We start from the raw sequence: 25,250 nt of genomic DNA, 5'->3' as shown, positions 1-25,250 counted from the left end.
CCTCAATTTTATATTTAATATTTAAATCAACAAAAAAAGCAAGAGAACAGAAAATTAATCACATGAAGTATTTTGCCAAATCATCACATCCGTAGAAAAATGTCAATGCCAGTTAAGGTTTCGAACTGACTTGCTCTTCAATGGGCACATTCACAGGAAGGAAGATTTTCCAGCTTTCTCATTAATCTGTGCCCCCACCATTAATGTCCAATATTGTAACATTAAATTTATAAAGGTGTTTGAGAAGAAAGAATTGTTGAACTTAGTCTGGGAGATTTGAGTGATTTTGTTTGTTTGTTTGTTTTAATATGGAGAAAGAATGGAAGGCAACATGTTCCAGCAGCTGATGACCAAATATATGAAAGAACAGGAAAAAATGGAGGCTGTAAAGAAATCTCCACTGAGGAGACTAACAGTTAACATCTTGCAGAATACAATTCACTGCACCCCACCCACCACCTACCGTTGCCCACTTTCCGTGAAAGGCACACAGACTAAGATGTTTGCACTAGGCAAAGGGGCACAGAATGAATCTCTCCAGAGTTATGAAGGTTTTATTTATTTTTAATAACAGAGAAATGGGAGGATTTTGAGAATATGGGTGGGATTTTTAAATATGTTTTTCCAAGAAGGACAAGTTCTTAACAAATTATTAATGGAGTCACAAGGAGCATTTGTAAGATTCTATCCAAAGAAACTCCTAGAAAAATCATAATTTCATACAACAAAGACAACTGAGGATCTTTGTTGAGAGGTTGAGAAGACTAATTCCAAAATGGTTGACTTGGTAAAATACAGTTTCTGTTTTGCGGAGCATGTTGTGGTTTTTAATATTAAAATCATCTTTGAGTAAATTCAGGAATGGCTTCTATTTTCAAGTTGTTACAAAATAACAGAGATAAGTAATCTTAATCAGTAATAACTGTTGCTCCTCTGAGGCTCAGCCCCAGCATGCAGAACAAACACGCTCACAGTAGATAATCTCAGTGGAGAATTCCCATCTTTGTAAATACCTCAGACACCTCTACTTAAATTGTATATTCCCTGACCAGTTTCAGAGATTAGAAGTCAATTTTGTTAAAACTTAAATTAATAAAGTTCTTCACGCTCTTTTTCATTTTTTATTCTGCTCACTTGGCATTTTTTAATTATACAAAACTACACTAAATCTAAGAAATAGATCAGATTTTTAAAATAATTTATTTTTCCAAAAGCTCCAGTGGTAATTGGGGATGATCCTCTTCATTTAACACTTTTTAAAATGAAGGAGTAGAATTTTAAAAATTAACGGCTTCCAAGTTAACCTCTGAAGGGGTGAGATAGTCCGTTTCCAGTCAGTCTCTTGCTTTAAATTTTAAAAGAATTGATGGTTCAGCCAACCCTTTGGTTAGTTGTGTGGAAGAATAGCTTTTCATGCTCACCCACTGATATTTATTGCTGTCCTTCATATTGCAAGATGCTATTGTTAATGGTGATAACTCTGTGATAAGTATGACTACAGAAGTTTGTGACTGGCCTTCTGTGCCCTGTGCACATGGGCGATGGGTGTTTGATTTGCAGCCACATCTGAGATTTGTGGAGCTTGTCACTGTTAGTGACTCCCTCAGACGTGAGGTCAGCCATCAGCTGTTTCCAGACGTTGCTGCCCATTCCTAACTGACTCTCCAGTAGTGTGAGAAGATGAAACAGAAAAGAGAGTGATGTGGTAGTCTCCCTTCCAAACTTGAATCCCAGTTGTACAAGGTTTTGGATATGTTAGAAATTTGCCTATTTTCAATTGTGGTTTTACTCACCAAAGTACATAATTGGTCAATGGTGTGATATTAACAAGTATAATTTTTTTTATTTCCTATATCTTATAACTCAGGTCTACATATTTTATGCAAATTTTGTAGATTATATAATATATATAATCTAAACTGAAGTTGCTCCACACATACACTGGGGTGTGTGTGTGTGTGTGTGTGTGTGTGAAATTTGAGGGGGCAGGAATGTTCTTACTTTAAGATTAGGTAAATCCTTTGTTTCTACTACTCCCTATTTGCCCTGACCATATTTTATTTTTGTTTTGTTTTGTGTTCCTACAGCTTGATGTACACATCAGGCAGTGTGTTTTATGAAGGACAGCACAAGAAAAATCTACTGGTTTATTTTTTAGTTGTACTTTGCCAAGCTTTCAGAGAAGAGTTTGAAACAAATAACTGAGTCAATTTGAAGTAATCAGTGGGTTTGCTTATCCAGGCGACTTTTCTCAAACAATAGCTATTATTAATGGGGGACTGGCTTATTTTAGAGTCTGTACTTTGGACTTTTATCATCATTACTGATTAGCATCAGTAATTTCAGTCTGACACACCTCCGTTGTTGATCCCCTTGCTTCTAGCCTGCTGTATAGCACTTCACAATAAAGCCATCTTTGCAAAGATTTAATGACACCATGAAAAGTGAATCAAGTACTAACGTGACAAGGAAAAGAATTCATCCCCTGAAAGTTTTCAGATGATATTATTTCACGGTTGTCTAAAGTTGCCTGAAGTGGATAAAAGTCTACTCAACACAACTCTTAATTTTCTCCCAATTCTGTTATGTGACCATGAATAAAACTCAATTTTAATTGTTCTATCTATATTATGGATACCATAATGTCCTCATATATGTCTTATAAAGAATCAATAGTATTTGGAATTTAAAAATTATAGTATTACACGTCAATTTATAGCTAACAATTCTACCTGCTCAAAACTGGCTTTTTTTAAAATTATTGCTTGGTTAGGATTTTGAAATCATTTTGTTTTAATATTGGCTTTTGACTACCATTGTTACTTCTAGGCATGGGACTAGATCTTTAGCATGTGAGTTTACATAAATTCTCCCATTTATAAAAGGCAAGCATTATGGTTTGTTTTTTATAGTCTAGGTCCTTCCTACTTTTAAGAGCTGTCTATAGAATTTTAGATCTGGAAAATAACTTTGAAATTATTTTGTCTAACTCCCTTATTTTACAGATGATAAAAAAAAGGCCGATAGAAACTTACTGGAAACACCACCATGACATAGCTCATTATCTGCAAAGGCAACATTGATACATTGCTTTTCTATGGTCTTTTTTCTACATTTTACTACTTTCAGGTTTAACAGGAAAATGCTGCTCATTTGTATCTTCCTTTCCAATAAATATGTTGGATGCAAAGATTTATTTCAACCAATTGTCTATAGAAATGTGATATCAGCACCTATCACCATGACAACCCAGAGTTATAAGTAGACAAGAACAATAAAATATTGGCATATCTAAAATCAGTCTTTGACACAGAGTACAATTTGCAAAGAGAACCTAAGTTTGCAAAGGCTCTGATAAAAAGGGGGTCCTTTGTCTAAAAATAAAAAATTCTGTAATTAAACCATATAAGCCCAAATAAAATAAAAATACATTAGATTACACATCCTATTTAATTCCACAGAGACCGCTTTTTATTAGGAAGCAACAAGGAACTAAATTAGCTGTTCCTGCCGTATATTTGATGATTTTAGAACTGAGGACCTGTGTTCTTGATTTCTTCACTCTGCAAACTCTGACCTCTCATATATGTCAGGAATAGAGTGTGAAAATGGATGAGGTATAGAAAAATCTCCAGTACCATGGCATTAGAACAAAGAAATATTCCTAAACTGGCATAGGATCAGTATTATCTAAGGAAGGAATCTTGCAAAAATCCAAATTCCTTGACCTCTCCCTCTTTAATTCCAATTGAAATTATTTAAATTTATATTTTTCTAAAGTTTCCCAGATTATTCTAACGATGGGCTGGATTTGGGAATTGCTGCCATTATACAGCCTTTGCCAGACTCTTTTCTAGGGAGACTAGCAGCCTGTGGGATCCTTAGGAAGGATTTTCGATTTTTTTATCATGGTCAAGTAAAGTTGAGAAACGATGCATTCTTTAACGTCTCTCGGAAATGTGCAGTGCACATTAGTATATCAACAATGCTTGAGCATTTTTAAGAGGTTTGTTTGAGGTCACTGTGTACAGTTGGTCAGCTAAGAGCTCAGCAGTAGAGTGAAAATTGGAGTTTAGAGTGGCTCTAACACGCATCAGCCCCTCACCTAGGCACACACGACTTTCCCTCTGGATGTCTTGGTGTGCTCATCTCTACCATAGAGATAATAGTAAAATCTACTTGGCACACAATGAGGGATTCGTAAAAGCTATCTGACATTTTTACTACTATTGCCACTAAACTGTATTTAATCCAGTATTTCACAGATTTATGTGACAGTAGGACACTTCTGTTCTCAGAACATCTGTTAACATCTTAAAGTTCATAAGAGTTCAAGGAAACATTTAAGAGATACTTTGCTAATGATTCAAGATAATCCTTTCTTCCTTTATTTGACTCTTATGGGCAGTTAATGATAAAAGTCTATATGTTTCAGCTTGTCTTTGATTGTCTGGTTCTTTTTAAATTTCCCCAAATTGCAATTAATGCAATTATTTATGGTAATTTATTAATTCGTGCTACATAAACCAATTGGGAAATGACTTTTTAAAAATAATAATGATGATGATGCCAGTTACATCAAAAATCTAAGACAGAGGTCAGCACATTATATTTCAGTAGCCAAATCCAGCTCAGCACCTGTTTTTGTAAGAAGCATTTTATTGGAAAACAGTGATGCTCCCTCATTTGCGTGTTGTCTGTGGTGGCTTTTAGGCTGCAATGCAGAGCTGGATAGTTGCTCCAGAGACCATATGACTCACATGGGTCAAAAATATTTCCTATCTGGCCCTCTATAGAAAAAGTTTTCCAAATTCTAATCTAAGATCAAATTATTCTTCTTCCCTTTCCGCTTCCCTTAAACTATGTGACAGTACCATCACATCTTTCTGACCTGCTTTCCTGAAAGTTATAAACACTTTCAGTACTGATAGATACACGTGCAACTCCACCTGTAGGTGGTCTCGGGGATCTCTTTTCACACGTGTAAATTGACAAAGGCATCTAGATTTGCCTAATTTAAATGTGTTAGAGATACTTGGCAGCGGTCCTGTTAAGTCATATCTCTTTGCACACTTGTCTCCAAGGAATCCAGCTTTGCTCTTCGAATTGATATATAATAATTTAATAACTTTCCACTTAGAATTTTCAGATGAAACACATAATGAAAGGTGGTGAAAATTTCCATTGTTTTGATATCCCAGGTACTCTCCTTTGGTAGTGTGACAAGTCAAGTAGATATTTTTAGTTTAATGTGATATAATAGATATATTTCCTGTCATATCAGTAAGTGTATACTGTCTGCTTGCTTAGGTCTTCAGTTCGTTAGTCCATCTTTCCAAGTCGGCTTACATCATCCATAGTTTGATGTCATTATATGTCCTAAATATCACTTATGTGGAGAAGTGGTAGGTATTTTCTGGATGTAACAAAACACATAAGACATGAATCTGCCCCTCAAGGTGCTCCTAGTCTATCAAAAGGAATGATGCAGGTACCACTAACAGCAGGTGGCCTGTGATGACTGCTCCAGGAACTCATTTGAACAAATGAGTAATTCAGTCTGAAGGGCTGAGAAAAATATGCTAAGGGTGGAGATTTCAGTGCATTGAAAGCATTTGAGTCAAAATTGGAAAATTGGCAAAAGCAAATGCAAAGGACGTTCAGAGAAAAGTGAGTTAACCCAAGTGGCCAAAGCATAGGGTATAGAGGAGACAAAAAGTGAGAGAGAAGAGTGAGAAAGAAGTGCGGGGCTGGCTCACAATGTGAATGCTAGGCTAAGGAGCTTGGGGCAAAGCCTGGACGGAAGAGAGAGCCACCGAAGGGCCTGGACCAGGGAAGTGACACACCAGATCTGTGCCTCAGACAAAACAAGTAATAGTCGACAATTTTATGAAATATTTTGCACCTGTGTTCCCTCACTGAATTATTTAGTTGTGAGACATTTTTCTTCTCATTTTATAAATGAGAAGGAGAGGCTTCTTACTCCAGTTCTAGTGCTCTCTCCGTTACCCCTGACCAGCTTCCATGAGTTCACAACAGACATTACGCAAGACATGTGGCAGAGACGGCTTATTTTTCATTTGAGTGTGTACATGTGCTATATTCTTGAAGAAGTGTTCAATTATTACTCTGAAATATTTCATGTCAAGTCCCACATCTTTCTGATAGAACTGTAGTACACAGCTAACATGAGGACAGCTCTTTCCCTGCTCCACGTTTTACAGGGCTTAACTTGCTTCACTTAAAAAACTCCCGTAGCCAAAAAGAAGTTTACATCTAAGGCACATTCCTATCTATTAAAAAAAATAAAACCAACCACATTCTGGATACAATGAGGATTGACTAGGGGTATTTTTTGCAAATTTAGTATTTTGGTTTTTTAAAACCTTCTACATCAGGGAAATACAAATTAAAAGAAAATAACAACAACAAAGAAAGCGAGGGCCTTGATAACGATTTTTGCAGTCTTGGAAATACCACAGTCCTTGTAAAAACTTACAGTGTTTACCAAATCAGGTCATATTTCTGTGTAGTGAGAGAACAGTCACAGCGCTCTGTAACTCTACTTATTTTCACTGCAGTTCCTTTAATTTCCCTCTCCTAAATATGACAGGGAAAAAATTAAAATTCTTCAGTCTAACTGTCTAACTTTAATTTTTCTCCAACATTAAAAATAAAATCCTGCTAAAATAGCAAACCTTTGACAGCTGAGATTTAGAAAGCTTCATTAGGAGGAAAAAGGACAATCACAGAGAATTTTCCTTTTGTTAATGAGGCTCTAGGACATTCGCATTGAAACTAGAAGACACTTAAATCAGGACTGACTCCAAAAAATGTGAGCTCAAGTTACCCTGTTAAAAATCTGTTTTTGGCAAGAATCTGATTAAAGATTGAAGTTCCATCTCTGTAAATAAGAATCTAATTAACTATCTAAAAATGCTGTCCAATGTCATTCTCGGTCTAACCACAATCTGAGTGCAAACATTGCTACATTTTGGAGATGCAATACAGATGGCTTTCAAAACTCTAAGAAATATATTCTTTACAAATTCAATATTTCAAATAATTCATAATGGAAATGAATACACTATAATTTAATAAAAATAATTTATGATCAATATACTTCCTTCAGAAATACACACCCATTGAAAATGGACAAAGGGAAATAAAAGAAACACTGGTCAAGTTGAAAGCTATGATGACAATGATAGTCATTTAACCAATGTTACATAGTTTACAAGTTCTTTCCCATATTACATTATTTCCTTTTTGCCTCATAAGAATGTGATGAGAAAATTAGAACCTTGTTAATATTGTTACTGCTAACTGCAATGAACAAATTACATTTACAAATGAGAAAATCCAGGTTCAGGAAAATTCTCCAAGGTAATGCAAAGAGTTTGATGGCAGAACTTGAACTCCAAATGTCCTTATTCCACATTATCATACAGCCAAATTCCACTGGCAATAACATTACTGATTTTTACACATGGTTACAAAATTGTGGCTGCTTCTGCTGTACCTTGCACAAAAAATACACAGTAAAGTCTGAAGGTTTATCAAGAAATTACTTGGTCAAGATTTTTTAAACTAAAATATACTTTTATATTATTGCCCATAAGCCATCTCAATATATTTTTGTGGAATGAAGTAAGCTATGAATTAAGCATCAAATAATGAAGCATAAAATTCAGTAGGAAATTGCTGTTTGAACTTAAAATTGGAAATTAATATATTTTAATATTAAAAGTTATAAAGCCCGTAATAGAATTAAATGAAAAATTAGACCAGATGGACTTAATAGATATATATAGAACACTTCATCCAAAAACAGCAGGTTACACATTCTTCTCAAGTGCACATGGAACATTCTCAAGGATTGACCATATTTTGGGAACCAAAGCAAACATCAATAAATACAAGAGAGTTGAAATAATATCAAGCATCTTTTCTGATCATAACGCTATTAAACTAGAAATCAACTACAAGAAAAAAGCAGAGAAAGGTGCAAAAATGTGGAGACTAAACAACACGCTTCTCAACAAACAATGGATCATTGAAGAAATTAAAGAAGAAATCAAATATTATCTGGAGACAAATGAAAATGAGAACACGACATACCAAATCATTTGGGATGCAGCAAAAGCAGTCCTAAGAGGGAAATTCATCGCAATACAGGCTCACCTCACTAAACAAGAAAAAGCTCACGTAAGCAACCTCAAACGACACCTAACAGAACTAGAAAAAGAAGAACAAACAAAGCCCAGAGTCAGTAGAAGGAGGGAAATAATAAAAATAAGAGCAGAAATAAACGATATTGAAACAAAAAAGACAATAGAAAGGATCAATGAAACAAAGAGTTGGTTCTTCGAAAGAATTAACAAAATTGACAAACCCCTAGCCAGACTCACCAAGAAAAGAAGAGAGAAAGCGCAAATTAATAAAATCAGGAATGACAGAGGAGAAATCACAACAGATACCAATGAAATACAAGAGATCATAAGAGAATACTATGAAAAACTATATGCCAACAAATTGAACAACTTGGAAGAAATGGACAAATTCCTAGACTCCTACAATCTCCCCAAACTGAATCAGGAAGAAATGGAGAATCTGAATAGACCAATCACAAGTAAGGAAATAGAAACGGTAATCAGAAACCTCCCCAAAAACAAGAGTCCAGGACCAGACGGCTTCTCTGGAGAATTCTACCAAACATTCAAAGAAGACTTAATACCTATTCTCCTCAAACTGTTCCAGAAAATTGAGAAAGATGGAGAACTCCCTAACACATTCTATGAAGCCAACATCACTCTGATCCCCAAACCTGACAAGGACAACACAAAGAAGGAGAACTACAGGTCGATATCACTGATGAACATAGATGCAAAAATCCTCAACAAAATTTTGGCAAACCGATTACAGCAATACATCAAAAAGATTATACACCATGATCAAGTGGGATTTATACCAGGGACACAGGGATGGTTCAACATCCACAAGTCAATCAACGTGATACACTACATCAACAAAATGAAAAACAAAAACCACATGATCATCTCAATAGATGCAGAGAAAGCATTCGACAAGATCCAACACCCATTTATGATAAAAACCCTCAGTAAAATGGGTATAGAAGGAAAGTACCTCAACATAATAAAGGCCATATATGATAGACCCACAGCCAACATCATACTCAATGGACAAAAGCTGAAAGCCATCCCTCTGAGGACAGGAACAAGACAAGGGTGCCCACTTTCACCACTCCTATTCAACATAGTACTGGAGGTGCTGGCCAGAGCAATTCGGCAGGAAAAAAAAATAAAAGGAATCCAAATAGGTAACGAAGAAGTAAAACTCGCATTGTTTGCAGACGACATGATCTTATACATAGAAAATCCCAAAGAATCCACAGAAAAACTATTAGAAATAATCAACAACTACAGCAAAGTAGCAGGGTATAAAATTAACGTGCATAAATCAGTAGCATTTCTATACACTAACAATAAACTAACAGAAAAAGAACTCAAGAACTCTATCCCATTCACAATCGCAACGAAAAGAATAAAATACCTTGGGATAAACTTAACCAAGGAAGTGAAGGATCTATACAATGAAAACTACAAGACTTTCTTGAAAGAAATAGGCAATGACATAAAGAGATGGGAAAACATTCCTTGCACATGGATTGGAAGAATAAACATAGTTAAAATGTCCATACTACCTAAAGCAATATACAGATTCAATGCTATCCCAATCAGAATCCCAAGAACATTCTTCACAGAAATTGAACAAACAATCCTAAAATTCATATGGGGGAACAAAAGACCACGAATTGCTAAAGCAATCCTGAGCAAGAAAAACAAAGCCGGCGGAATCACAATCCCCGATTTCAAAACATACTACAAAGCTACAGTGATCAAAACAGCATGGTACTGGTACAAAAACAGGTCCACAGATCAATGGAACAGAATTGAAAGCCCAGAGATAAAACCACACATCTATGGACAGCTAATCTTCGACAAAGGAGCAGAGGGCCTACAATGGAGAAAAGAAAGTCTCTTCAACAAATGGTGCTGGGAAAACTGGACAGCGACATGCAAAAGATTGAAAATCGACCATTCTTTTTCACCACACACCAAAATAAACTCAAAATGGATCAAAGACCTAAAGATTAGGCCTGAAACATTAAGTCTTTTGGAAGAGAATATAGGCAGTACACTCTTTGACATCAGTTTCAAAAGAATCTTTTCGGACACTGTAACTCCTCAGTTGAGGGAAACAATAGAAAGAATAAACAAATGGGACTTCATCAGACTAAAGAGCTTCTTCAAGGCAAGGGAAAACAGAATTGAAACAAAAAAACAGCTCACTAATTGGGAAAAAATATTTACAAGCCACTTATCCGACAAAGGGTTAATCTCCATAATATACAAAGAACTCACACTGCTTAACAACAAAAAAACAAACAACCCGATCAAAAAATGGGCAGAGGACATGAACAGACATTTCTCAAAAGAAGATATGAATATGGCCAATAGACACATGAAAAGATGTTCATCATCGCTAATCATCAGGGAAATGCAAATCAAAACTACACTAAGATATCACCTTACCCCCGTTAGATTGGCAAAAACATCCAAAACCAAGAATGACAAATGTTGGAGAGGTTGTGGAGAAAGAGGAACCCTCATACACTGTTGGTGGGAATGCAAACTGGTACAGCCACTATGGAAAACAGTATGGAGATTTCTCAAAAAGTTAAAAATAGAAATACCCTATGACCCAGCCATCCCATTACTGGGTATCTATCCTAAGAACCTGATATCAGATATCTCAAGAGTCCGTTGCACCCCTATGTTCATCGCAGCATTATTTACAATAGCCAAGACGTGGAACCAGCCTACATGCCCAGAAACTGATGATTGGATAAAGAAGATGTGGTATATATACACAATGGAATACTACTCAGCCATAAAAAAAGACGAAATTGGCCCATTCACAACAATGTGGATGGACCTCGAGGGCATTATGTTAAGCGAAATAAGTCAGTCAGAGAAAGACGAACTCTATATGACTCCACTCATAGGTGGAAATTAGTATATTGAGAAGGAGATCTGATCGGTGGTTACCAGGGAAAAGGGGGGGTGGGGGGAGGGTACGGAGGGGGAAGTGGTGTACCCACAACATGACTAACAAAAATGTACAACTGAAATTTCACAAGCTTGTAATCCATCATAACATTAATAAAAAAAAAAAAAGTTATAAAGCCCTTCATTTTATTAATCTTAATTACTCTCTCTTCATAACATGTGAAAGTACAATGCTACCAGCAAGTGGAAAACGAAGAGAAGATTTAATTTTAGAAAATTTTTGCCCAGAGAAATACCGAAACAGCAGCAAGGAGAGATTTCTTAAGTAATAATCTTATTGCCACTCCCAAAACAAATAGATTTGGTTGTTCGAGGCTCGAACTCCTACCTCCCAGACCCTGAAAAGCCCTGAATGTGGTGTCATCCATGCAAGGCTAGCAGGCTGAGCTACGGCCCTCTCTCCTTTCTCTTATCACCTCCTTTCAATGTTTCCTGTAGAGCAACACTGATGGTTTTTGTCTCTTGTGTGATCTTTCCTACCAGTGAGGTATATTCTCGCCCACCCACATATGGCCTTGTTTTAATGATATTGTAGATGCCTGACTTTTTAACCGATATCAACAATGTGTCCTTTTCAGTGTCACAGAAAAGTTTTGAAGCTCTACAGTTGCTCACTTTTTCCCTATTGCATAAACGGGTGATAAGTGGAGCATCCTTAGTGTGGAGACATGCAGCCTCTACTCAAAATATTAAGCTCCACCGTCAAGGACTTTTCTTGTACCAAAGCCAACTGTCAATCCAGCTTATCAGTGAGGGACTAAAGGCTGCTGCTTTCCTAGGCGATTTCACAAGTATAAGTGTGAGACTTTATCACAGTCTTTATCTTGAATCCTCTAGCCTTTGTCTATACCTTTGGGTTCTCCTTCAAAGATCATATAGGCAGCTGAAACATCTTATTTCTTCCTCTTAAATACTCACTGATATTTCCTTGATAAGTGTACTTCGCCTGCTTAGAAAATACATCTGTGACTTCAACTAAAGAAAGATAACTTTGCTTACATTCTCCTTATCTATATTTTATTTTTCTGTATGCTATTCTTCATATTTCAGAAAAAAGATGCATTTTGCTGTCATGAAACTCCTTGAAAACATTCGTAAAAAATAAATCGGATCTATACACCATCTGCTTATCAGAATAGGCAACAAATAATTGTAGAGTTACCCGCCCTTAAAACATACGCTAAAAATTATTTAAATAAAGTTTTTCAGGAAAAACATTTTTAAGGAAAAAACCAAGCCATTAAAATAATGTCATTGTTGCATTACAACTCTCATGATGAATTTTCAAGAATGAGGGAACTTTTTTTCTACTTAATAATTAATAATTTTAGATTGGGTATTTCATCAACTGTTTTGCAATATTCTTATGTCTTATATGAACTCAGAGTAAATAAAAATAGAAAGATTAACTCCAGTAATTCCGTCTTCCATTATAATAGTACCATCAGTTATTCTTATAAAGGAGCATTTGTTTTAAAAAATCAAAACTTATTTTCGTAGACATCTAGATTGTCACTGTTGTCCTTTAGATTGTCACTTATTGTGAGGGCAGCCTGGATATGTAGTCCCTCTGGTATACCTTACATACATTACCTTATATATAAGACATATTTGTAAATATATCGAATAAATAATTTTAAAAATGTATACCTTATTTCTGAATTTTAGGTTATTACCTACCCTAAATCTACATGGCAAAGTTATGCTCACTCTTTACAATCACTTGGCTAAAATGTTGATGTCTTTAACAAACATGAAGCGGTTTTTGACAGATCCCCTAAAAATAATATTCCAAAATGTATTGTCAAAATATCAACTTCTCAGAAAAAGCCAGAATAGCTACTGTTTAGGTTGTTACTCAAATGATACCATCATACACATTTGCTGACCAACTGAGGTGGTTACAAAAAAATCTACACACTCATTCTTTTTGTTTGTGTCAGCAGTATTAAAATTCTTAAGGAAGTTCCAGCTCTGTTTCCATAATTTGATAAGACTTACAACCTCAGTGTTTCAAATATGCTCCAATCAATAGGGCAGATCACTGAGGAGGTTACCACAATCCCATTAGACACAGGACCCTGAGGAGCATTTCAATCAGTGACTCGATGGGTCTTCTTTCAGATGGTTGTGAATTTGGGTTAAAACTCATTGGATCCATTGATTATTAGGTGTTGGCTGCCACATGCAAATTACTGGCTATAGGAGTCGCAATGGATGCTAAATACTCTTGTACTCTGTAATTTAATATATATTTTAATGAAGTGAGCAGTGCAATTCCTGACAGGCATCAGCAACTTTGAAATAGAGTCTTCCAAAGTTCTCATCCAGTTTGAAAGTAATGAGATTTGTTCCATAAAGTGATGAAATTTATGCCATAAATTACCTCTAAAAGAAGAGCACTTCTTAAAGCAATATCTTTTCCTTGGTAGAGATCAGATTTTAAACAGTTGTTTAATGGAAAGTTTTTGGAAAAGCAATCTGAGCTATATTCTAGTTGATAATTTTTGCCCATTATCAAAGGAATAGAGCACCATATAGTATCTGAAACCTAATATCACTTGGTCAGCAGGAAAGTCATTGATGTAGTTAGTGTGCTAAAACTTGGCACTTAGAATATATCCCACCCATTTATGTATCCATCCCTTCAGGCTTCAACAATACTCACAGAGGGCTCACTAGAAATTAAGCTTTGTTTCCCAGGATAGTTAGGATGTGTTTTGTTGGACTTTGTATTTCAAATCATCCTTTAGGAAAATGAGCATGTTTAAAATCAGGGGTTTTTCATGAAAAATATTTTATAATATACTAAAATCATTTTGTTTAATAAGCAACCATTAAACTTGACACATATTGGAAAATGAGACTAGCTCTCTCTCAGACCCTTTAGCAATTCCTCTGCACGTGTTCTTGTCCTAAATTTAGTTACTATGGTATTTTCTAGTGCAATAAAAGTCTGTAATCATCTACTGCTAGATAGTCTAGTCAATGGAGTGCCTGAAGATTGACTTACCTTGTGATCCCCACAACGGATATTATGAACTTCAAATTACCTTTAGAGAATGAGCTTACGTTCTTTGCCATAATACTGCAACCCAAATAGTTATTTTCATGACACATAGTCAGAAAACTTTCTCCCTAAAGTGCCCTTTATAATATTTAAATAACATGTGAACACATTATTGAATCAGAATCCTATTCCTGCATGATGAACATAGATCAAGCTGCCCAGAGGTATGGCTTAACAAACATATAAACAAACAAACAAAGAAAACATAGATTATGCATAAATGTTTGCATGTATGTTAACAAAGGTTTACTATGTATCTATTATGTGCAAAGATGTCTTCTTGGTGCTGAGAATACAGCAATGAACAAAGGCAGATAAGAATAAATAAATAAACAAATTGGTAAGATAATTTTGTGAACTGATAAGAGCTCTGAAAAGGCAGTGTGATGGAGGAATAGTTAGGGAAGATCTCCCTGGAGAGAGGGCATTTGATTTGACATCTAATTGATGAGACTTCAGGAAAATAAAATGGGTTTGTTGCTTTCCTATTCTTTTCTGAGTGATTTATAAGGGTCATTTTAACATTCACAATTACGCTCTATCTAGAAACTTCTATAACAATTTTTCTCAATGCATTTCTGACATGATTAATTCTATTAGTTCACAAGTTCTCCCACCAAACCAAATCCTATAAAACTTCATTGCAGCCACCTCTGCAATTAGATTCTACTTTGAACAAGAGAAATAACCTACATATTCCTTTAAATATAATCTTGTGCTTCCAATTGTATACCCTTTGAGTCTTTTTCAGAAAGCCCCTTCTAGGCTAAGTATGCAAGTGAATAATAATAATAATAATGTTATATTATTTCTTATGTATTTTTATGTGCTTCACAATAACTCTGTAAGGTCGGCAATATTGGTATTCCCATTTTATAGATTAAGAAACTGAAGCACAGAAAGGTTATGTAATTTCCCCAAGATTCTCATCTAATGAGTAAAGCATCTGAGACTAGAACCCAAATACTATGGCTAAGGAGAACTTGCTTTTAACCATGATCCCACAGCCACCCACATAAAGCCAACAAAATAACTTTTCTATTTTTCCTGATTTAGAGTTCCTCAACTCGTAAGAAGATTGTTATCTTCAACTTCGCCAAATTAAAATAATAAACTGAACACTGCTATGTCCCTTGTCCCTTTGAAGTTTAAATTTGTGTAACAAGGCTTATAGACTATGACCATTTCCTTGCTTGTACTCTACGAACAATGCCAATAAGAGCCACCACATAAATAACACTGCCATGAGGTGGTGTTGTATGGACCACACATCCCGGCTTTTCTCAGGTGTGGATAGATACGTCACATTGTAGTCCAAATACAAAGTAAATGTGCATTTTCTATAAACATCTGGCAAATTCTATGCAGCCAGTCTGCAATAATATGTTCTAATAATCCTGTGTTGACTCTTGGTGATGACCACATTAGCTTCCAAATTTTCACAAAGAACGTATTTGACCATTTTTCTGGCGTCATTCAGTTGTTCCAGTAATCTAAATTACTAGTTCTCAGGCTACTTTTTCCATTTTAAAAAGTCATAGTGCATTCTGCTTTTTCCAGGATTCCCAGACCCCCTGTCCAATTGTCCAATAATTCTCAAAATCACAGTGACATTGAGATTTCCACGTCAAGGTCCTCAGAAGTTAACCATTTTTCAAATGATGTGAATTGCCATGTTTCCATTCTAATACCAAGGAAGAAAATTTGGATTCTAGTCACTTAAACCTATTTTAAAGAAAGAGTCCCCTTTTACTCTATAAATTGTAAAATCAATAAATACATATATCTAGCAGGAAACCCCTTTGAAATTTGGGGACAGTTTGGATGGCATTTGGATTTATTAGCCTTCCGAGTGTATTCAGTGATAGCACAAACTACAGATAAAATGCACGGTTTCTGCTTAAACAGAGTCCGACATTAGATATTCAAAAACACAAGCTAGAGGAGGACAGAGTCAGAACAGACACATAATACCCAGATATATAATACATTCATTAACAAATAAATTTGACCGCCAATCCTAATTTCAATTAAAATTTATGTAAACGTGTACCTAGTGAATGTTACTTTATTTTCCAAAGCTTTCATAGAAATAAAATGTTCTGTGAGATTTCTTAGAAAAACAATTTTCCTTGTATAAAGTTTTAGGATGGTGTCATTTAATCATCTTACTTACCAAATCTCTAGCTGACAAAAGCCATGTACTAGTCATAATTTCACAGGTTCTTCTGACAAAAGCCAGTAGTTTTTTTCCAAGTACTTGTTCCAGTGTTCTCTGTTCCTCTAAGGATAACTTTATTGTTTAATCTTTGGTTTTTACGGGGACACTTTCAGATTTAATCTATAGTTTTCACATTGAAGAGCCTGATAAAAGGAAATTTGTAACCAGCTCAGTGCTTAACATGTAAAGATTTATTCGAAGCACCAAACCTTTCAGAGTTTTATGTTGTAAGGTGGGAAGAATTTTTAAAGTCTGAACTTAATGTCAAAGTAGCACATTGCTTCATCCTAGGAACTTGTCGCTGTCTAAGCAATGTCTTTTCAGAAGTGCAGGGGAAAGCGTGGGCAACGGAGGAAGTCAAGTTGGGCAAGTGAAGTACAACGGTGTTGGAACTGGTGAGCTTACGAAAGGAAAGATGCTCAGCAAGGCTGGAGAGGACGAAGGGGCTTTAGCTTGAGGTCAATGGGTTCAATTTGATTTCGTGTTCAGAGGGGGAGGAGATGGGTACAAGGAGGTTTGAAATGTGATGAAATGGGCGGAAACAGAGACACTATTTGAAAAAATATTTGAGTGAAAACAAGAGGAAATAACATGTTTCTGACAGAGATTCTGGGCTAGGAAGGACCAGAGTTTGGTGTTACAAATAAAGCCAGGTTCATGGAAGGATTAGAAGCCGCTGATGGCTAAGGTGATATTCTTATTTTTGTAATTTATGTTTCTCATTGTTCAAAATGCCTTAAAAAAATCAGGCGTACTTTTTATCAGTAAGCCTTGTAGTCTTAGCTCTTCCACAGAGTATTTCTTAGGATTCCAGTGCACACACATCCAGCCTTCACTGACTTCAGGCAGATGCCCTGGGGTCTTTGCTGGACCATTATCTGTTAGTGCTTCTCCCAGATATCCATAAGTGTAGCTGCCAGGCTGCAAGGCTTAAAGATGCCAAGGTCTCCAAGAAGGTGAGCCTCGTGGCAACCTAACTTCAGCCTACTACAATTTTCTATTAACTCACATTTGAGAACAGTTAAAAAGCTCTATAGTTCTATAATAATCTCTTTATGCACTAACTACCCTAATAAGTGAAATTCTCTTTCTAAGCAAGAAGTGTCTATCCTCTATAAATCAATTATTTAGTTGCCAATAGTTATTCCTGTGGATCAAGTCTGCATGGAGAAGTATACAAAGCATCGGAAAATAAACTACTCAGATGGGCGTGCACAGAACAGTGATTCCTGCTATCATGTGGCAGTAAGGGATAGCAAGTTAGGCTGCCTAGATTCAAATCCTGCCTCTGACCCTCACTGCCTATAGGACCTAAGAAAGCTTTTGAACCTCTCTCAGCCAATTTCCTCATCTTTGAGGTGGAGATAATAACAAATCTTCCTTCATAGGTTTATTACGACAAGTAAGTGAGTTGATATAGGTAAATGGCTTAACGCAATACCCGGTAGTTAATAATGTGCAAAAACATTGTTTGAATCAGAATGGTGTTCTTCATTGGTCTATGTTGGGAATTGAATAGTCTTAACAAATCTTTCTAAAAGATCACACTTTGAGGTAAATATTTGGCATTGGAAAATTTAAGGATTCTTTGGGATTTTTAATGCCAGAATCAGTCCACTAGAGTTGCACAGATAAGCCCCTCCTTCGGCAAGAAGGAAACCAAGAAAGACAAATGATAACCACTGTGGAACAGCAGGGTAGAGAAGCAATGATATTAGTGGCTCCTTTTTTCTCTCATATTAACAAATAAATGCAAGCCAAGTCCTTGCTGTTCTTCAGAAGGCCAAGCAAACATACTTCTTTGCAATTAACCAAGGAAAGGCGACACTTTCTGACAATTTTGCATGGGAATTTGAGATATCATAATGGGCCTTCCAAAATAAGGAGCAGTATAGGCAGCAGGAATTTTCATCTCTCACGCTGTTTCCTCGCTCAAAATTTCCTCCAACAAACAATGTGCTGTGGTATCAAATATTTTCCTTGACTCATGAGGTTATTCAGCAGAGGAGCTTCAGGAAAATCTCAGCCCTTGGGACAACCCAATAGATTCCTCTGAAATACTTAACACAACTCACCATGTGGTAAAGAGCTTAACCTGTACCCTTCAATAAGCTCATTGACTGCGTTAAGAAATAGCAATGCTTTCCCCACAGATTCTATGGCTAATTCTCCTGTTCCTATTAAATTTGAAAGTAAAATAATTAATTGAAAGCTAGACTATCATTCTGCAGAAAGCACAGATAAAATTAATTTAAAAATGGTTAGTTGAAAGGTTTCCAATCCCACAGACGACCTGAGTCAAGGAGCATTGATATTACCCAAATTGTCAGATTCAAGAAGAAGCAAAAGCTGACAAACATTATGGACAGTAGCCACTGACACCAAGGCAGAGGGCTTTAATTAACACAATTTGGAAGTGAGAAACTGAGGCACTGTAACATAGGGCGGGAGGCAGAATTTTGTAGGAACAAATGGCTTGATTTGAGAAGTATAGATCTTGTATAACTTCTGAGGCCTCCAGATTCATGACAGAATTCTAAACCTCTGTTTCACAAGAAAGGAGAGCTAGGACTCATACAGGATGAGGAAGCTGCAGAGTGGCCACTGCTTGAGATCATTTGTGGGACAGGCAGTTTCTAGAAAAGAAACAAAAAATCCCAAACTCACTGTTGGTCATTGGTAAGTACTGTGAAAACAAAAAATTATTTTCTGCTTTTTATTTTTCCCTCTAAATTAATTCCTTTTCAATTCTATTTTTTAGAGTCTTTGACTCTTAAGTAGTGGCTTTTATAGTCGATTGGTTTTAGTTCATTCATAAAAGCAAGCAGGCAAGATAAAAGGTATTCGCTAAATCTTTCAAGGGGCAGTATCTGGATGTTTGGATCCCAAATGCAAACTCCTCTAAAATTCACACTGAAAAAATACCATTTAGAGTCCAGCTTACCTTGAAAAAGAGTTCATACAAAGAGTAAGGGTGTCCACTTACCACTTTCTTATTTCTCAGGGATCCTTTTCTTTCTTAGAAAGAATAATGACAAATGGCAAAAATTTATTCCACGTGTTTCAGTATCATTTCTGTTTACCAGAGGAAGGCAGAGCAGTCAGTGCATCTGGAAATCAAAGCAGGAGGTGACATGTTAGTTGTCCAGACATTTGTTTGGAGAGTAGGAACATAAGACATAGGAAAAGTCATACACGAGCATTCCAGTTACTCACGGCAACCTGAGCTGAACATGGCAACCCACCTCGGCTCAGATGGCCAGGTTGCCTTCACTTGGGGAAGAATGATCATACACATGGTAAATGGAGTTAATACAGTAAAGCCAATATAAACACTGATGTTTTGTCTTATGACAGCATATGAATGTGCAAGCATTAAGTTATAGGAGAAAAGGGGCTAATTTTAGATTTGTTCCTAGCCCTCTCCATGTGAATGGTGTCGCTGTGAGCCCAGCAATGAAGTTCACTGTGTTGTAGCAGACTGCGCAGTTCCTGAGTGTGTCAACCCAGTCTATGAACCAGAACAATGTTGTCCTGTCTGCAAAAATGGTAAGACCATACTGCATTAGCTTTCAAAGAGGGGTTAGTGCAAAATACAAATATTTCACCACTGCACACCATTCAATGCAAGAGCCCTCTACGATCTGCCTGTGGTTTTTCAATATGGGCATGGGCGATTATCTTTTTATCCCACCTTACAGTGCAAATAAACCAGCAATGGGTGAATCATGAAGCTTTCCATCTGGGGAATTAAAGCTCTTATAAGCTGACATTCTTGTGATCCCTATTATTTATTGTTGATTAATAAGGACGATATTGGAAAGAACATATTACTATCTTTTTGTTGTTACTGAACTTCTGTCTTGTGGAGGCTATAAAGCAGTTCACCCCATTTCATAGTGCATAACCCAGGAGAGAGTGTAAGATAAATGCCTAGCATTTTGCTTTGGGCAGAGATAAGACTTTAGGACTAAAGTTATCAAAGAAATACAAAATTCCATTCTTAATGCACTTAAGTTGAAGTAAGAAAGACTAGAAAGTTCAGGCTTTTGTTTTCGGTTTTTATTACAATGGAACTTTTCTTTCATAGTAATTGCTATAGAAGGAACTTGGTTCATAAGATTATGGGTCCCTTTTTGTCCCTCACAGAATGGAGAGGTTGAAATGACCACAGTATGCTAATCACCCCAAATCAAGGCAATGCTGCAGAGAAGACGATGCAATGCCATCAACCCAGACAGCATATCAGCCAAGCCAATAGCCAACTCTTCCTTCTGGTCATGTACTAGCAAAAAGCTTCACTAAGTACCATTTCACACATGCCCCCTCTTGGCATTCATATCTGCTTGAAAAAGTCATTCAAGCTCTGAATTAAACTGAGGGCACTCTAATGCTGAATTCCCATGCCCTTCCTTGAGTTAGCTGTGCTCATCTTCCTCTATTACACATTTTTTTGTCCTGAATTTGGCATTATGTTAGCTCACCTACTAATCTTTTCCTTTGCATAATTATAATTAGTAAAGAGAGGAATCAGCTTATTTAGTTAAAGAAAAAACAAAAGCAGCTCTGGTTGTTTTTATAATGATTTTTGTGTTTTGGTATCTTCCCAAAGGACTTATGAAGAACCCTTATGACATTTTTCCAGGCGTAATTCTTACCATTCTGATCATATAAATCCAGTGAGTTGAATATTATACTACTCACCTGGCTTCTCTTTTTCTTCTTATGTCTCTATCCAACGGACGTGTGTCATGGTGACCATCTCTCTGACTTAGAGGGTAGAAATAAATATCCTCCTGAAGCTCTCACCTATCTAATATATGCAAAGATATCACATTTAAGACTTTATATTTTTAAAAGGATTTTTAAGAAACTGGAAAAGATACAGGGAAAAACAATAGGATGATTTAATGGTTGAAAAATAGGACCTACGAGGACAGACTGAAGGAGTTAGCATAATTTGTCCTGGAGAAGAGAAGGCTCGAGGGAGACCTAACTGTCATAAACTGTATGAATGGTTAGTCTAAAGTGGAAGAGGACCTGTTATTTTCCATTTTCTCCAAGGACAGAAGGAAGAAAAACTCAGCTACCTAATCAATCTTTTAAAATAGGATTGACAAGTCTTTGACTGAAGACAGTTTTTTTCTGGAAGCAACTGTCTAAATAGGTCCTTGAGGATCTTCTCTTCCCCAGGTGGCCCCGGTTGGCTTTGTTTCACATTTAGGGTAAACAAAACTATGCTTACAGTTAAAAACTCTTGTCTAGATATACTCAGAATACTCGTAGAATTAAAGCATACTAGATCACACATTTAAAATACAGGTTTTACGCATGCATCTACCACGTCATCGTAGCTACCACACACGAAAGTCTATAATATATCCAGAGTTAACATCTAAGTCAAAGGTTAAATCAGCCACTACAAACTGCCCACGCTTAATTTGATGTCACCCAAGATTATTCTATTCTTCTCTATCACATGCCAGAGTAGAAATTCGACTTCAAATGAAACCCTCTTTGTACAAAAAAGTATAATGAATGGACTTTAATTATTCTATTAACTAGTAAATTAATTCACAACTCATTAGTATTCCTGAAGAATTTATGTTGAGAGAACAAAATATATTGTTTTTCAACTTTTTCTTCATGAATCAATACAAAACAACCACTTCTGTTCATTTGTCCTATTTCCAAGCAAACTTGTTTCTATTTTAAATAAAGGAAATGAACCTGAATTAAAATTAGTAGGAAGACTAACTCTGATTGTAATATAATGTGATGACAAGTCATCATTTATTATTATTAAATGCCACTAATTAGTCACTTGTGCCCAAAAAGTCAAAGTATAATAATTGTGAAAAAAGAGCATATTAAGGACCGCTGGAGAATCATTCTGACCACCAGTGGTACCAGTATTTTTAGTGAGAGAACAGACTGAGCCCCACGTCTTCCTTGCTCTCATTCTAAGCCCAGCCCTGAAAACAGAAACAGATGACACAAGAGTAGAAGAGCCAGAGGGAAAGAGACATTTATTATGACAGAATATAACTAGAAAAATTTCTTCAATTTCCAACACATGATAAGTCTATCTCATTTCATATGACAAGATTAATTTGCCCGTTAGAGCATAAACTATTTTTTAAAGCATGTTGCTATTTTCTTAGATTAAAAAAGAAAAAAGAAGATAAAAATCTGCCCTATGGATTCAAGGTAGAGGCAACAGAGCTTAATTTGTAAACAGTCCTATAACGTTTTCTTAAATCTTTCTAAGTGTTGAAAATTTTTGGTTTGCAGAAATGCTGATTATTTTGGCTGCCAAATACTTTCCTTTTGCATACTAAGATTGATTTTTCTACCTTCCTGACTTATAACTTGCCAAGAGCAAAAGGTATTAAAGATATAAACTGAAAGTTTCAAGCAGCAGAATCTACCACACTTAACCTTAAAACTCAATATTCAGCTAATGTCAAAATCTTTGCTCTTAGATTATTTAAGAGCAAACGAAACAAGGGAGTGCAATGATATATGCCTATTTTTCCTAGAAAACAATAGTTTACCAATGGAAACGTAACAATTATCTATAGATAAACAATGGCAGCGTCTTTTACTCTCCATAATATAATTTGTAAGAATAAATTTAAAGGCATACACTTCTAAAATTTTTCTCTAATGATGTAAAAACAAAAAAGAGAGAATTTTTAATTTCCTTGTCTCAATGATAACCTCAAGCAAGATTTCCAGTGATTATCAATGAATACTTCCAAGCCACAAAATATACTCCATTCTTATTAAAGTTAGTTTAGCACCAAGAAAAGACGTCAATTTAGTCTGGATAAAATATAAAAATTAAGGAGAGATGTGAATGGCTGGGTACACACAAAATAGGAGGAGGAAGAGGACAGTAATTTTTTATTTGGGGCAATTTGACATAAGAATTTATTGTTTTCAAAAATATTCCTAAGCATTTGCTTCTTCCTCCTCTATACATCTTCAAGAGCTAGCAATCCAAATGTCTTGCTAAAAGTTATGACATTTCAAGACTGTTTTCTCCCCCCAAGATTTCGTTACTTTGACCTATCTTTCAGGCCCAGTCCTTTCCATATGAATTAATGAATACCCTTTATGGATTTTTGTTTTTATAATACGAAAAAGTGAATCAGCACAGCATCTACTTAAAGAAAACCTTTCTAGTTTGGAGGGTTATATAAATATTTCAAATATTTGGTAACGGACCATACATTTGACTAATGAAATATTTGATCATTAGAGCAACCAAATGACTAACTGCATTTTTTACGTTTCATCAGCAAGTATGTCAGTGAGTTCTGTGTTTTCAGTGGAACATATAGTCAGTCATTATTCATGGTTTTGAAGGAAAAGTCACTTCATGAAAAATTGGAATAGACAGGAAACATCCACAAAATCCTCCATACACATTAAGTGAGGAATTTTCATATTTTTCTAACTAAACTGAAGTTGTCATAAGCCCTGTTCAAATATTTAATTCCATATCACTTAGTCTCTTCTAGTTTCATAGCGATACAGATAACACAGGAAATAGACTAAGCAAAAGGGCAAACTGAAAGAAAGAAGACAACAAAGAGGATGGGCAGTGCACAAATAAGAGACAGAGGGGCATCCAAAGGTGCTTGGGAGAAAACGTTTGACACATAAATTGTTAACTTCCCTAATATACAAAGAGCTCCTTGAAATAAATAAGAGAGAAAAGCAATTTCACAGGGGAAGAAAACAAGCAAAGAGTATGTAAAGGAAATTCACTGAAGAAGAAAACCAAATGTTTAATAAATATATGAAAATAAAATATACTTAACATCACAAGGGATCGAAGAGATAGAAATTAAAGTGATGAGGTACCAACATTGTATTGGCAATAATTTGAGATTAATGAGATCTCAAATTGGCAATGGTGTTAAGAAAAGAGTTGAGAAAATGCTGAACAACTTTTAAGAAGGTGCTTTCTATCAACATTTTCCTGTAACTTGAAGTCAGCAGTTCCACCTCGTGTACTTTGTCCCACATACATGTACTAAATTTTCACCGCATTTTAAGAGCAAACAGGTGGGAAAAAATGAAATAGTCCTTCAATAGAGTAAAGAAATATATTGCAAGCTTTACAAAGACCCTATTGACATTTTTACTGCTGTGTAAAATAAGCAAGGAGTGTAGAGTAGACTACACATTATTTTATACACAACATAGTAATGCATCCCTTATATAATGCATACATTGTAAGTGGCATGTATTTAAAACATTTTTATTTTCAACTGATATACAATTTTAAACAGACATCAAATTTGTATGTACATGGGAGGAAAGCTAAGTGAATACACACTAGAATGTGAAGAGGGATTCAGTGGTTACTCTCAGAGAGCAGAAGTGAGAAGTGAAAGGGAATGAGACAAGAGCTAATCTCTTAAGACATTAAACCTTTACAGGCTGATAAGGACAAAAACAACAGAAAAGTACACACACCAGCAGTTCAAAAACAAGATACAAATGTTCAAAAAATATAAAAACTATTCAGCCTCATTAATGAATTCAATTATTTTTATTTTTTAAATCTTCTTTGTTATTTTTTGTTTGTGGCATAGGGAAAGTTCTGGAAGAAAACACACCAAATTTTTAACAGCGGTCTGGTGATCAAAAGAGTAATTAAAGAGTAGAAGTGAGAAGGTAGAAGCAGACAACTTTGACTTTATTTCATGGGCCTCTTTATTGAATGAATTTTTTAAAAACCTATTCTATTTTTCTGATTTAAGGTTTTATTAAGCCTTTAAAGAAAAGA

General features: G+C 35.7%; 1 protein-coding gene across 1 annotated transcript in view; it reads left to right on the top strand.

The window, feature by feature from the left end:
• Positions 1–25,250, top strand: part of VWC2L (von Willebrand factor C domain containing 2 like) — a 155,956-nt gene that overhangs the window by 9,140 nt on the left and 121,566 nt on the right. The window contains exon 3 of the mRNA XM_044751554.2: positions 19,864–19,993. Coding sequence (XP_044607489.2) covers positions 19,864–19,993 — 130 coding nt within the window. The remainder of the gene's footprint in view (positions 1–19,863; positions 19,994–25,250) is intronic.

This window comes from Equus asinus, chromosome 19 (assembly GCF_041296235.1).
Source record: "Equus asinus isolate D_3611 breed Donkey chromosome 19, EquAss-T2T_v2, whole genome shotgun sequence".
Taxonomy (NCBI): Eukaryota; Metazoa; Chordata; class Mammalia; order Perissodactyla; family Equidae; genus Equus; species Equus asinus.
The sequence above is the reverse complement of the archived record's forward strand: the minus strand, read 5'-3'. Positions and strand labels throughout refer to the sequence as shown.